General features: G+C 35.8%; 1 protein-coding gene across 1 annotated transcript; it reads right to left on the bottom strand.

Moving 5' to 3' along the window:
• Positions 1-3749: 3749 nt before the first annotated feature.
• Positions 3750-9365, bottom strand: LOC128218387 (uncharacterized). Its single transcript, XM_052926045.1, has 10 exons — positions 9257-9365; positions 8357-8520; positions 6488-6638; positions 5855-5995; positions 5537-5646; positions 5239-5368; positions 4928-5029; positions 4598-4770; positions 4034-4217; positions 3750-3877 (listed from the first exon to the last, which is right to left on the bottom strand). Exons 1-10 carry the CDS (start codon positions 9321-9323, stop codon positions 3774-3776), a joined length of 1326 nt encoding a protein of 441 aa, XP_052782005.1. The 5' UTR covers positions 9324-9365; the 3' UTR covers positions 3750-3773.
• Between the last annotated feature and the right edge of the window lie 4277 nt (positions 9366-13642).

Here is a 13642-nt window from a genome sequence, read left to right as displayed (position 1 = left end):
ATTTAGACCTTATGGTCTTATTTCCCATGGGGTCCTTTTTTGTTTAAGGGACAGCAGGCGGAAGAGACAGTGATGGGATACAAGGAAATGCGATACCCTAGCTCTTTTTCGAAGAGACCCCTTGGTTATTTTACATGCTCCGTGTACAACATCAATACACAGGGTGCATCTTTTCTAGGTTAAACCAGTACTGAGTACACAACTTTTCCAAGCACTACTTAAATTCTGACTATGTACACTAGGAATCAAGACTGTTCTCGTTACACCACAGTATGTATTTATTATACAAACTTACACATCACACTATCTTAACTGTTAATTTATAAAAGGCTACATTTTCAAAAGAGCGGGGGCGTAGATGCAACCATAACTCATACATTTGTCGAAATATTAATTTGCCACCAAATTTCGTGCAAAGAAGATGAAAAACCGACGGGTGTATAGGTAGTAACATGAATGCGGATTTATATCCCTTTTCACCATTAAGGCCTCGAACCCCTAATCCAATTACATATCTGCGACTTCATCAAAAGTAGAATATTTCACCATATGATACATAACGACGATCAATCCCGGCGTTGACGTTTAGCCCAGGTGGGTAAGAGCGATGTGGGATTAAACGAAAACCACCGGTTTATTTTGGAACCACTCCGATAGGGAAGTTCTAAAATTTGACATTAGGGGTATATTAAAAGGGCATCCATGCGTAACATAGAAATTTCTTTTTCAATTATGACCGCGAGTACTTTGGGGTGTAACCCGGCAGACTAAGTTTCTAGGCACGCATGTGACAAATAGCAACTGCGTAACCCGGCAGACTTTTAAGTTTCTAGGCACGCACGTGACCAATAGCAACCACAGTTCAAATAAATTTCTGACCAGGATTCCAATGAATCCAAGGCTATTCAGCATCTAATCTGATTGTCATAGTTTTACAATCCAGTTCGGCAGCGCTTTGCAGCTGTTCTTATGGTATTCATAATCTTAATAAATCTTGTGTGTGTGTTTTTGTCCTTAAGAAATAATTCAAAAATAAATGCTCGAGAAATCGGCAAAATTGAAGAAATTTTGCCTGGAGACACGGGTTTTAGGGTGAGGTCTCCCTAGGAGAAAGATTTACCAGACAGGGGCGTAGCTAGGCCTTAAAAACGTGTATGCCCGATGGATCTATGTGAGTTTGGGGATAAGTCCCCCGCTCAACCCCAAAGTTTCTTTATAAATAAGAAGCAAAATGGTGAAATTAAGAAGCTTTTCAGGAGAAAAACCAAAAGCACAATTGCATTTATTTTATATGCATATTACCCACACTTTATGAAATATGCAATGATTAAAATAAAATCACCTTGGGCATAGTTTAAAAAAGCACCGAACTTGCATTGGTTATAATTAAACAAACTTTTGAGTTAATCTATATGTTTGATTAGCTATTAGTTTTTATTGCTTTTTCGGGTTATTTAATTTTGCTATTCTCCAAAAAAGTTGAAGGCCCAGGCCGACAAGGCCTTTATGTAGCTACGCCAATGTTTCTAAGAAATTGCTGGTAGTGGCTGAAAATCTAGCAACTCGTTACCTTTTATTGTGGCGCCCTAAGCCACTTCATCGCGAAATCCTTCTCCCGGCGTAGGACCCTCAATTAGGGCCTTACAACCAAACCTCCGTGCTGACCGTAGCTGATGACCAATGGCGTGGGAGTTGCCGGCGTTGCCCTCTCGATTGGTGTCTCGGGAGCCGTCTGCGACGCCTTCCCGCGTGATTTGGCTGCCAAACGACTCGACCTCGTGGCCTTGGGTGCGGCTGCATTAGACGGGCCTCTTGGTCTTTTTCCATAGCGTGGCATGGCCGGCATCTTTGTTCTTGTGTTTCTCAGTGAGAATAAAGAATAATCAGCAGGAATTTGACAAATTTAATGATTGAGTGTAACTTTTAATTGTATTCTCTTTATTTATGACCCTCACTTCATTAACCTTTTACATTTAACCTATAACTGTTCACGAAGATTGATATCCCAACAGAGGCGTAGAGTGCATACTTAATCAAGGGATTACCTAAGCCGAAAAAGAAAAGATAACTAGCGATTATTGCTTGAAATATACTGATAGTTTTTCTTTAACGTTTTCATTTACCAATACAAAAGTACTTGAGAGAAGATTGATTGTAGAAATGGCTAAACAGAATCGATTGCTGGAGGAGGAATAAAATGCGTTACCGTTTGAGAGTATTTCAGAAAGGAAAAGGAAGTTACGTCATAATTTCTTTCGGTACATTATGCGTAGGTCACACACAACTGACAGTTGACGTGTGGTTAGTAAATGATACAGCGATAAAACAGGTTACTGAGAGAAGTAACCCTAATTATATTAAACATGGTCATTTAGGAATTATTATCCCGGAATACTTATCCAATATCCCATTTTGTACTTTAAGGTTTCTTACTTCACAAGCTGAAGCAAAGGTTGGTCGGAAATCAATCCAAGACTGACAGATCCCAGCGCTCAGTATATTGAGCAGAAAGATAACGGGCACTTGAGGGATACTTTGTTGACAGATCGTTTTGAATTTGAGTTTTATTAAACACTTAAGTGTTTTTATGAGAAAGGTATAGAGCACCTAAATGGCTGTCAACGAGTCTTTTGACTTGGGCAGACTCATGAATACATGAATTGTATAAGAAATGTCAAAATAATAAAAAGTATCCCTGATTGCTCATTATTATAGCTAGAGAAAGGTATTGGCTAAAAATAATTTATGTGCAACTTTTGTGTTACCAAAAGGCATTTTACAATGCAGTGTAAAATATTTGTGGATTTGCAGTTGAAGAACATATTTTACATTGGTATAAATCGTCGACTTGTGGCGTTTAGGGAACAAAATGAATGTCCAAATGTTAAAAACTTCACTGTGACACTACTGTAGTCTATACGCGCATTAAATTGTGGGTATTTTATAGGCATGTTATGCATTTCTGTAGCTACTTGTCTGAGAGAGAATTCTCGTTTTCGGAGGGAAGTGCAGGGACAATTAAGAATCAATTGAAATTTAGATCAACAGTCACTGATAATTCCTTCCTCCAGCATGTTGTTTTGATTTACGATATTCAATAAATTGTTTTCCTTTCTGAACTTTGAAGTTGATTAGCTCTAACTAAATACAACATATACATAAGTAATTTCAACAACTTATTTAAAAACTACATATTTATCACCCCTTGTCTCATCACCAAACTTACTAACATGTAACCGATCTATGCGTTAATCTCGTTATGTTAAGACAGAACAGTTCGTCCAATTCAGCCATTTTTGTTGCATTCAGCATCACGGAAGTGTAGCACTACCGCACTGCGCATGTCCACACTACGTGATTATTTTAATATTCCAAATATGGTAAACGCCGAAAAACTTACCACAGCCTAGTGTTCAGATCATGAAAATGCCATTTGATGGTATGCTTTACGAAAGATCTAAATATTCGCACGTTTTTGCACTACTTCCATTAGTTGAGTAACGTGAAATTAAATGTTAGTGGCATGCATGTCCAAAATTGTATTATTAAAACTGCATATATGCGAGTATTTACTGAAATACGAGTAAGGAAACTAAAACTCAAAAACAACATCTCTGATCCTTTAATAGAAATTTGAAACGAGTATTCAAACATTATCTTTTCTGTTTGGCCAGTGATGTCCTTAATTTCATCGAAATGTGAATGTATTTTTCAGGACAGTTTATTTATTGTTGTTTTTTTAAAAAGATTAGATTTTACCAAACGTCGACAGTTTATTTTGTTACCTGATTCCCTATCCCGCTCATCCTGGCCTTGATCTTGTGTCGTATCGTATCGATATATATCGGTGAACTACTTGCTATGACATCTCCCAGTTCTTCAAAAAGGGAAGCAACAGTGAAATATTTTCCGGTCCTCGGTAAAAAGAATGTATTTAAATAGTATTGTTCCTTGTGCTTAAACATATCCAAACTCAATATGTTCAGTTTTTAGCATATACATTAACTTTTAAAACAAAATGTTTACTACTTACTGGTGTTAGCTGTTGTACTATCTAGTGTGGTATTCGTCTTCCATCGGAAGATCACTGTGGTTGATGTTGTGCTATCTGTTTTTAAGTTGATAAAGACTGGACCCACACCGAAGAAATCGATAAGTCCAGTCATACATAACGACTTATCTGTTAAATCAGCAGTCGAAGGGGTTTTCGTGAAAATCTGTAATTCAAGTTTAATTGTATATTTATAAATATTAGTATTGAAATTAAGAGACCGTAGAAAATACAACACGCAATTAATTTACAACATGCATACCCAAAACAGTTCGATCAGCTCCATCGTCACATTTTTCACAAAAATAAATGTGCAAGTTGGTTTACAATAATCCCAGTGAATGTAACATTTGACTCAAGATTACGAAATTATTGCAAATTTAATATATTTCAAAACTGAAAACATAACGTTTTTTTCTAAGAGAAAACAAAAACCATGAACGAATATCATGTCGCACTACTTCTAGGGTTAGGGTTATATATATTGTACTTTTGAAATTATTACTCATTTTTGTTACTAAACATTTTAATCATAAATCTACTCACACTCAACTCGTGTTTCAAGCAGATCTGTACCATTGACTGAGTGTCCATCTCAGCACTCACGTTAATTGCGACGTCAAACTCCACACTGATTTTCCAGGTACATTCATGCTTACCAGGTTTGGCCGTAAAATTATAGACACCTTTGTTTTCTTCAAACGTCTGTCCACAAAGTTCTGAAAGAATGATGTACAATAACTATTTATAACCTCTTGGATGAAATAGAGCATAATTTTTTTTTTATTACTTTAAGGATATTTGATCATATTTGTTTTGCCAGTTGCAATATGATGCTAATAGCATGGAATTCACGTTTACAAACCAAACCATCACCGTTTTGGCAAATGTTCCTTCGTTGTGTTGAGCAGTGGGCATATGTGCGTGTAAAAGAAGTTTCGGAGCCTATTTGTAGGAGCTGACAGGTAGTAATTGAGTCTACAATATATTTGAAGTGTATATTTCAATATAAAAACAAATAACATGTTCAATAATGGACTCAAAAGTCTGTTTTTTACGGGTTTCGATCATTCATAGTATATGAAAACATCACTGATATATATTTGTCACAAACAAATACAGGTAAGATTATATGCTTAATAACGTGGTGCTTAACCGATTGCTATTTCCACAAAAGTGTCATGAACCTGAACTGTAAATTGTTAGGTAGTTCGGCCTTCCACACATTTCCCGTAGGTTTTCTTGGCAAGGGAACGAACAATATTTCGCCATGGTAACAATCCCTTTGGCGCCATCCAAACAGTAGCATACCGTATCCTACAATAATTGGATAATAAGTTATTGATCTATCACAACAAAAATTTAACTCGTATTTCGTTTAACATTCACTAAAACGGAAACTCATCGATGCGAGTTTAAAGTATATGTTATAAAACAAGAAAGTCGATGATTGAAAAAAAATACTCTTGCGTTTAAAAATAATACATGGAAAGTAAAGAAGTCTGATGTCGAGCATTTTTTATCACAGGTTTGCATCCCCTGCACAATTGTTCCGTTGTTAGATTCGAAGAAAGTGTGGTTGAACTTTAGGCATTCTGAAAGTATGAAACAATGGAGGAAATGCACTTGTCAACGGATGGCGTTGCTAATGCCTTTTATAACACCCCTGAATCAATATTTGAGGAAACAACGATACAGAAAAGAATAGAATTATTTTTAAAAGGGCATTGGATAATGAAATACACTATACAGTGTACTACTTGTATTCATAGATATATGACTGGAATCTAAGAGTTTCCTTACCATGCTCCGTTGGTTTCAACATTTCCCCCACAGAGAGATTCCTAACTCCAATTTGCATTTTATTTTCTAAAAACTTTAGGCAATTATTCTGCGAGTAACCCTCTTCTTTTGGCGAAATATAGAAGCCTTGCTTTTTATATTCTATCATAATCAAAAATTGAAATATCCGTTAAAATTAAACAGGTTTGCAATATTGTGAAATAGACCCATGTTATTTCAACCTAATGGTAAAGTCTGAACATGCTGTTGGAAGTTTTAAATTCTATTTAATGCGAAATCATGTACTTCTTATCAATGTCTGATTAAGTCAAAATACCGAAGAAGTTGAGGTTTTTTTTACAAAATATTCTTGAAAGCCTTGCAATTCCATATAACTGGTAAAAGGCATACCACATACAATGTAGTTAATCAATACCAATTGAGAAAGTTGTTCAAAATTAATTTGTAAAATCACGAGTTCGTGTTGCACATGGGCTTTAGTATTTTTCATGAAACAATAACAATTATATTACTGATACATTTGCAGACGTTCGTTCATACGTGTAAAAAGCTCAAAGACGATCACGATAATCGTTTTGATATGAAGAAATAAAACGGCATTAATAGAATATTTATGTTACATAGAATTTCTACCTTTGAAGGTCATGTTCAATATAATGTCTGCTCCACTTGCCTTGACCTTCACCTTCGCAGTCGATGAGAACATAAGCTGGACCATATATGGTGTAGAGCAGTTGATGTTCAATAATGTGGCTACCGTGTTACCGTGAAGATCTTCCTTTAACTGGCAACATATATTTTACACAGTTAACTATTCTCAATACCACGTTACAAACACCTTTTCGGAATAAGTTTTTTTGACCGTACCAACGCGGGAAAATATGCATTTATAACGGTATTTTGGTATTGATGCAATTTGTGTTTGTTGCCTTGTAACATTGCATGTTTCGTGTTTAGTTTGTGTGGTCTTGTGACGTAGTTTGTCTGATGCCTTGTAACATTTTGTGTCTGGTGTTTAGTGTTTGTTGTTTTGCAACATTGTATTTCCTGCTTTTTTATGTTTGTTGCATTGTAACATTTTTTGTCTCGTGATAAGAGTTTGTGTCTTGTAACGTTCTGTGCCTCTCGTTCTGTGTTTGTTGCTTTGTGACGTTGTGTGTCTCTCGTTCAGTGTTTGTTGCTTTGTGACGTTGTGTGTCTCTCGTTCAGAGTGACGTTTAGTGTTTGTTGCCTTGTTACGCTGTGTGTCACTCGTTAAGTGTTTGTTGCCTTGTGACGTTATGTGTATCTCGTTTAGTGTTTGTTGCCTTGTAACGCTGTGTGTCACTCGTTTAGTGTTTGTTGCCTTGTGGCATTGTGTGTCTCTCGTTTAGTGTGTGTCGCCTTGTAACGCTGTACGCCTATCGTTTAATGTGTTTTGCCTTGTGGCATTTTGTGTCTTTCGTTTAGTGTATGTTGCCTTGTAACGTTGTATGTTTCTCGTTTTGTGCCTGTTACTTTGTGACGTTGTTTGTCTCTGGTTTAGTCTCTGCAAAGTATTGGTCAAACAATGATATGGTTATATAGTTAAGGCTGCTTGGCTTGCCCCTTTCTTTTTCCAGTGTACTATTTCAAACAAGAGAAAATATTGATAAAAAGCAATGTTTAGTCTACTCCAGGGGTAAAAGAAATGGTTTGAGTGATGTTTTTTCGTGTGTTTTTTCGGTTGAGCTACTGCAACAAACATTCTAATTAGTGTTTATTTTATTTGTTTGTATTTAAAAATATCATCTATTATTCAAGATACAGTGGAAAAAGTGTTAACCTTTGTTTTGGATTGTATTATATCACTAACATATGCCATTTACTCGTTTAGCTCATTATGCACATATCAATGTTTTGCGTTCTATAGAGAAGGCTTCCCGACAAGCATGATTTTGACAGTCCCGGTGAGACGGGATATCCAGGATATTGAATTGTTCGGATGGTTTTTAAAGATGTTTCGAGAAGCATCTCCGACCCCAGGCATTTTGTCAATCTTTCCTTAATGAAGTGCGAGACTAAGACAAGGAAATTAGCGGTTATTCTAGATTTCCTGTAAGTTGCTCCCCCCACCCACTTTTCCGACGGTCCGGCAAAACATTACAAGTAGACTCAACACTTCATTTACCATTGTTCACATTAAGTATTCGCGATGAATGTCTTCCAGGTATGTAAAAGAAACATCTTTTCAGAATGAAAATTAAATAAGTTTATCATGATGCGGTTGTATTTAAATGAAACGTAATTGCTTCCCTTTAACACAAGTGCTATGTATGTACTTGAACATATAAGTAGGAGCAATAGATCCGGGTTTATAATATAACCTTAGATAAAAGGGTGCGGCAACATAATGATATGGAACTATGCAACTATTCACCATTATTAATGATATCGATAGCTATTATGAGTAATATCGTATCACAGGCTTGATATGGAATATGTCATTCGTTCACAGCTATATCCGAACTAGTCCTACATTACCTGAATACTATCGTCTGTACCACACATTTGGGCAACATTTTTCTGACGGGTAGCAATGATTAGCAGTTTGTCGTGAACATCGTTCGTATTGACAGTCCATTCGCAGGCTTCATCAATGATAATTGTGTGCTGATCTTTAAATGTGTGGTTCCTTGTGCATAATTCTGAATGGATTGAATGTATAGTTATACAGATTAGTAATGAATACCATAACAGAAAAAAGACCCCGACCAGCTAACGCAAATGCTCACACGTTTATCCAGGTTTTCAAAGAACGCGACCCAGGAAAAGTGTAGCCATAGTTATGGAACCTGTCATTTATAAGCTCAGTGTTATAGTAAGCAAGTGTATCAAGTTTTATGTTCCATTATTAAACTGTTGTTTTGCAACATTCGCGACTATTTTATTATACGAGCTAAAATGCATAACGCGGTTTGATTCCTTTTAAGTGTGTTGGCAGTATACAATTGTCTCATAGCCATCAAGACATCTTAAAGATGCACTCTTACTCCCAAATAAAATTTAACACAATTAATACAATTGCTTTATATACCAAAAATGATGAATAAATATCGAAAACAATGATGGATACCGAGTTAAACTAAAGTAAGGTGCAGAAAACACGATATTTCAACCTTATGTGATGATAGTAGATCAGTGTAAATCTTTTAGAACTCACCAATCATTTAAGATATTTGTGTTTTCAGCTATTAAATACACGGTTATAGTGTTGTTGTCATTATTTAATTTTATAAACCCATTGTCGAGTCAGAAATAAAGGTTTAACACTTAAAGTTTATGTTTGTTAGTAGTGATTTTAAATAAGAGAGTCACTTTAAACTATAGAAAAAAGAATCAAATAGAAAAGAATACTACGCGCATATATTGACATTGCCTTACCATTTGCTTCCGAACAAAGAACGAATATCATTATGAAAGCTATTCCTGCAATCTCCTTTAATTTCATTTTTCCTAATAAAAAAAATGTTATAAATCGCTAAAATTCGACACCCACATTTATAACTTCCTCAAATAAATGGTAAATGATTGCTACCGATCAACTCAACTTTATTGTTTCCTGAAGTGTTTCGCGACCCGGAGGTAAATGCAGGAAATATGGTTTAATTGAGCGGATGTTCAAAATCTTGTCTGAATGTCCAGATCAAACTTCCCCCTTAAAGTTGAAATAACATTGTAATATAGCTTTATATTCAAATTCAAACGCATTATTACTTCATATCAAAAGCGGGTTCATCTATCGACATAAAAACAGTTTTGCCACTTATATATACAAGTATACATGTAGTCAAAAGTGCAGATCTGCCATATTATTCTTTAAACCAATATAGATAAAGGGCAGTTTTGCCACTTTCTATCTAAACCACTATATATAAAGGGCAGTTTTGCAACTTTACTATTTAAACCAATATAGATAAAGACAGTTTTGCCACATTACTCTTTATACCAATATAGATAAAGGGCAGTTTTGCCACTTTCTATCTAAACCAATATAGATAAAGGGAAGTTTTGCCACTTTACTATTTAAACCAATATAGATAAAGGCATTTTTGCCACATTACTCTTTAAACCAATATAGATAAAGGCATTTTTGCCACATTACTATTTAAACCAATATCTCTGAAGCAATCGTCCAGGGGAAAGAAACAAGGGCAATATTCTGTGACATTAGCAAAGCGTTGGACCGAGTATGACATGCTGGACTTATTCATTTACTAAAATCGATCGGTGTATCCGGAAAACTAATAACTTGCTTCGAGTCTTACCTCTCCGACCGTAACTCAAAGCGTTGTTCTCTCAGGTGTACACTCGCAGTGTATCATTTTAGTACCGGTGTTCCCAAGGTTCTATTCTAGGCCCCTTGTTATTCTTTATATATATTAGTGGATTATATACATACATATAGATATGCACGACGAACAGGTCACTAAAGTAGATCATCATAAACGTATGAGAATTTTTGTTTCAAACGACCTTCGTTGGAGTGCCCAAATGACCACATTAAAACCATATGATATAAACCAATATAGTTAAAATTGCAGTTTTGCCACTTTACTGTTTAAACCAATATAGATTGAAGGACAGTTTTGCCACTTTAGTATATAACATTTAAACATGTAAACAGGTTGTCGACGTAATATATATCAATGAATAATCAAAATAACATATTGTTGGTAAACATCTCAGTGTTTATAGAAAGTAAAAAACAAATTTCCCGACATTTCCAGATAAATAGTGGCTCGATTGTTACGGAGCGTCTAAATATTCAGTTACGAAGCATTTGGTATTAAAAGGCATTTCGCATACAAATAAATTATACAGTTAAACTGCGATCGCTCGAGGACGCCGATGACCGAGCCGAAACCTCGAGGGAACCGATGTTTCGAACGACCCGAATTTCAATTTTCCAATCTGTTATGAAATATCTGTCAGTGTATATATTTTAAGTTTGAAGTCACCAAACCGACAGTTTACTAAGACAACAATTATGCATTGCGTTGTGAAAATCGCACAAATATTCAAATGCTGTCATATACTAAATGTAAAATATAAAAGAAATATCAATAAATGAATAAATAGAAATGTTCATTTTTACAAAATTGCAAAGCAAAGTGACAAGAAGAAATTATTTTCAGAGATTCCGATATTGGATCGATATGGTAGTGTTTATTCATATTTTATTACCCATTTACATTACTCACAATTAACTTAAGAAATAAAGAAAAGGTGTTAAATTATTACCTCGAGGGAGCCATAAGGTTGTGTGCATGATTTGTGAACTTGGGACCGATAATATTGCTTGACTCCTCGACATATTTAGATTTAGATGCAGCGTAGGTATACTTTATATGGAAATGGAAGGAAACGTGTTCGGGACCAAGCTCCGACCTCGAGGGACCGCCGGTTCTCGAACGACTGCTTGTTCGAACGACCTCAGTTTTTCTGTACCTGTTAAACTTTTTTCAAGCTAAAGATCAAACGGAAGTTATAGCTAGTATGTTATTTTTTTACTGATTTCATAACGTTTGCATTTGCAAACATTCTGCTCGTGTATAGGTTCCCGTTCGTGGGATGGAACTATTATCGCAGCGGTTGGATTAGGTGGTTGTCAAAATGTAGGAGCACTTTTCATTTGCATTTGCTGCAATAATGTCATCAATGCTCGTTAAGCTGTGTATATGCTAATGCAGTATCAAGTTGAATGACGCACGGCTATTTAAGTGGCAATGATTCAAATGTATTAGGCTATCATAGCTGTTTGATGATTTCCATGATACAACAATAATTATGCAATATCAAAAATAGAATAAGTGACCAGAAAAATACACCAATGTGTGAGGAATTTCGTGTTGGTCTGACCTTTCGATGACACGTCAGCATGGATATTGCTATAGAAAAGTACTCTTATTGCTAATGTTAAGAAATTAATTTGTCAACTCTGTTCAAGACTAAAAAACATCGCTCTATTGGGGTATTTTCTGTTTGCACATATTTAAACAATATGCAATCTACTGATGCACATGGTCAATATGCTCTGATGTAGTCATGTTTTACTCCTACTACTGCAACAATCCAACGGACTACTGAGTTATCTCCCTTGACAAAACCTCAACAAGATCAATGGCGACATAAACTCAAATATCGGAAACGTTAAACAAGATTGCGTAGCTTTTCTGTTCAATAACTATCGTGTACCAAATTACAAAGCTGTTCGTTTATGTCGCACGGACTTTATTTAACGTTGTCTCTGACAACATCGTTCAAAACAGTTACGTAAGTCGCAGCCCGCGTGATTAGATGTATTCACTCGCGTTCAATCGCTCATGTATTATTAAATTTAGTTGGTGCCGTGAATATTACTTGTCTGGCGTCAATCTCATATGGAAGGACATCCCCTAAAAATCACTGACCTGAAATCTATGAGTGAGAACTATAAGTGAATATTGGGTAATATTCTATCTGTTACAGGAAATATTTCGAGGAATAGAATTTCTTTAAATTCCGTCCAGGCTTCGGAGTAAGTTATTGAGCGACAGAGAGTGCGTCGTGGACGAGCAACTGCGTTTCTGTGAGTATGGCTGCCTTGGGGACGCCTGCTGTGGACTCACGTGAGTTACGAGCCACCTAACCTTCGATAAATTAAATTTCATTGTGTACTTTATGCCATGATTAACATAATCAAGAAAAAATGTTACATTCTATTAGCTGCTATCCATATAATTATGTATGTTCGATTCCCAGGATCTTATGTTTGACGACAATTTAAATCCAAATTATGCAAAACAAACCCACATTAACATGCTATGTAGCGCCGCATAGCAGCATCGCCGCATAAACGTGATTTTTTTCGTTTATGCATGATATTCAACGCATAAACAGGGCGACCACGTTTATGCGACGACGCTCATCGCATAAAGCAGAAATTGCTTATATGGGGCGCAACTGTGCCTTTTTGTCACATTAAGAGGATTAACTTAACCATTTATTATAAGGCTAAAAAATAGAGTTCTAATATTTCAATCAAAACGATGATGGTGACGATGATGATGATGATGATGATGATGATGATGACGATGACGATGACGTTGACGATGATGATGACGACGATGATGATGATGATGATGATGATGATGTCCATCCTTCCCGAAATCTTGTGACATGGGAGTATCCAGTCACTTACATTTATTCATTCGTGTATGAAGCTGTGTACCTGCTTTAATTCTTTTTATTTTTATTGTTCCAGAAACGACATAATTATGGCCCTTGGTTCAGTCAAAATTGAGATATTCTTTTCAGAATAATTTTAGTGCTCGCATAGCTCCTTACCTACCACACATAGAGTCACCAAACTTTACACAAATGTTCTCTTGCATGTGAAGTTGTACACACGAGTTTTTCATTTATACATACATATATTAATGACAGTGTTATTGTCCTTGACCTAGTCAGTAAAAATGTTTTATTGCTATTTTGTGGCACACATTGTCCTTTTCACAACTTTGCTTATTCTACGTAAAAGTAACCACTGCCCAAACCCACTGGGGGCAGTGGTTACAAATCACATGTGCATAACTAGTGACTTATTGCAATCGACATTGGAACACGTAAAGTTTGAACAATATCAATATTTGTATCACTGGCTTAAATTTCAAACGTTTTCGCAGAAAGATCAATTGGTTGGGTTCACCTTTAAACCGATCTTACTAAATATTTGTCAGAATTTACGTCTCTAAAAGTCTAGTTCAAAGCTAGTTGGCAAAAAAGTAC

The sequence above is a fragment of the Mya arenaria genome, chromosome 14 (assembly GCF_026914265.1).
Source record: "Mya arenaria isolate MELC-2E11 chromosome 14, ASM2691426v1".
In the NCBI taxonomy this organism is placed as follows: Eukaryota; Metazoa; Mollusca; class Bivalvia; order Myida; family Myidae; genus Mya; species Mya arenaria.
This window is presented reverse-complemented; position numbering and strand designations above follow the sequence as displayed.

What these genes read in the sequence shown, in the direction of transcription:
- LOC128218387 (XM_052926045.1), bottom strand. Translation starts at nt 9,323, where the DNA reads ATGAAATTAAAGGAGATTGCAGGAATAGCTTTCATAATGATATTCGTT. An exon ending in ATTGAACATGACCTTCAAAG is followed by an intron (nt 5,996 to 6,487) that starts GTAGAAATTCTA and finishes TGATTATGATAG; the next exon opens with AATATAAAAAGCAAGGCTTC. An exon ending in AAGGAACATTTGCCAAAACG is followed by an intron (nt 4,771 to 4,927) that starts GTGATGGTTTGG and finishes TCATTCTTTCAG; the next exon opens with AACTTTGTGGACAGACGTTT.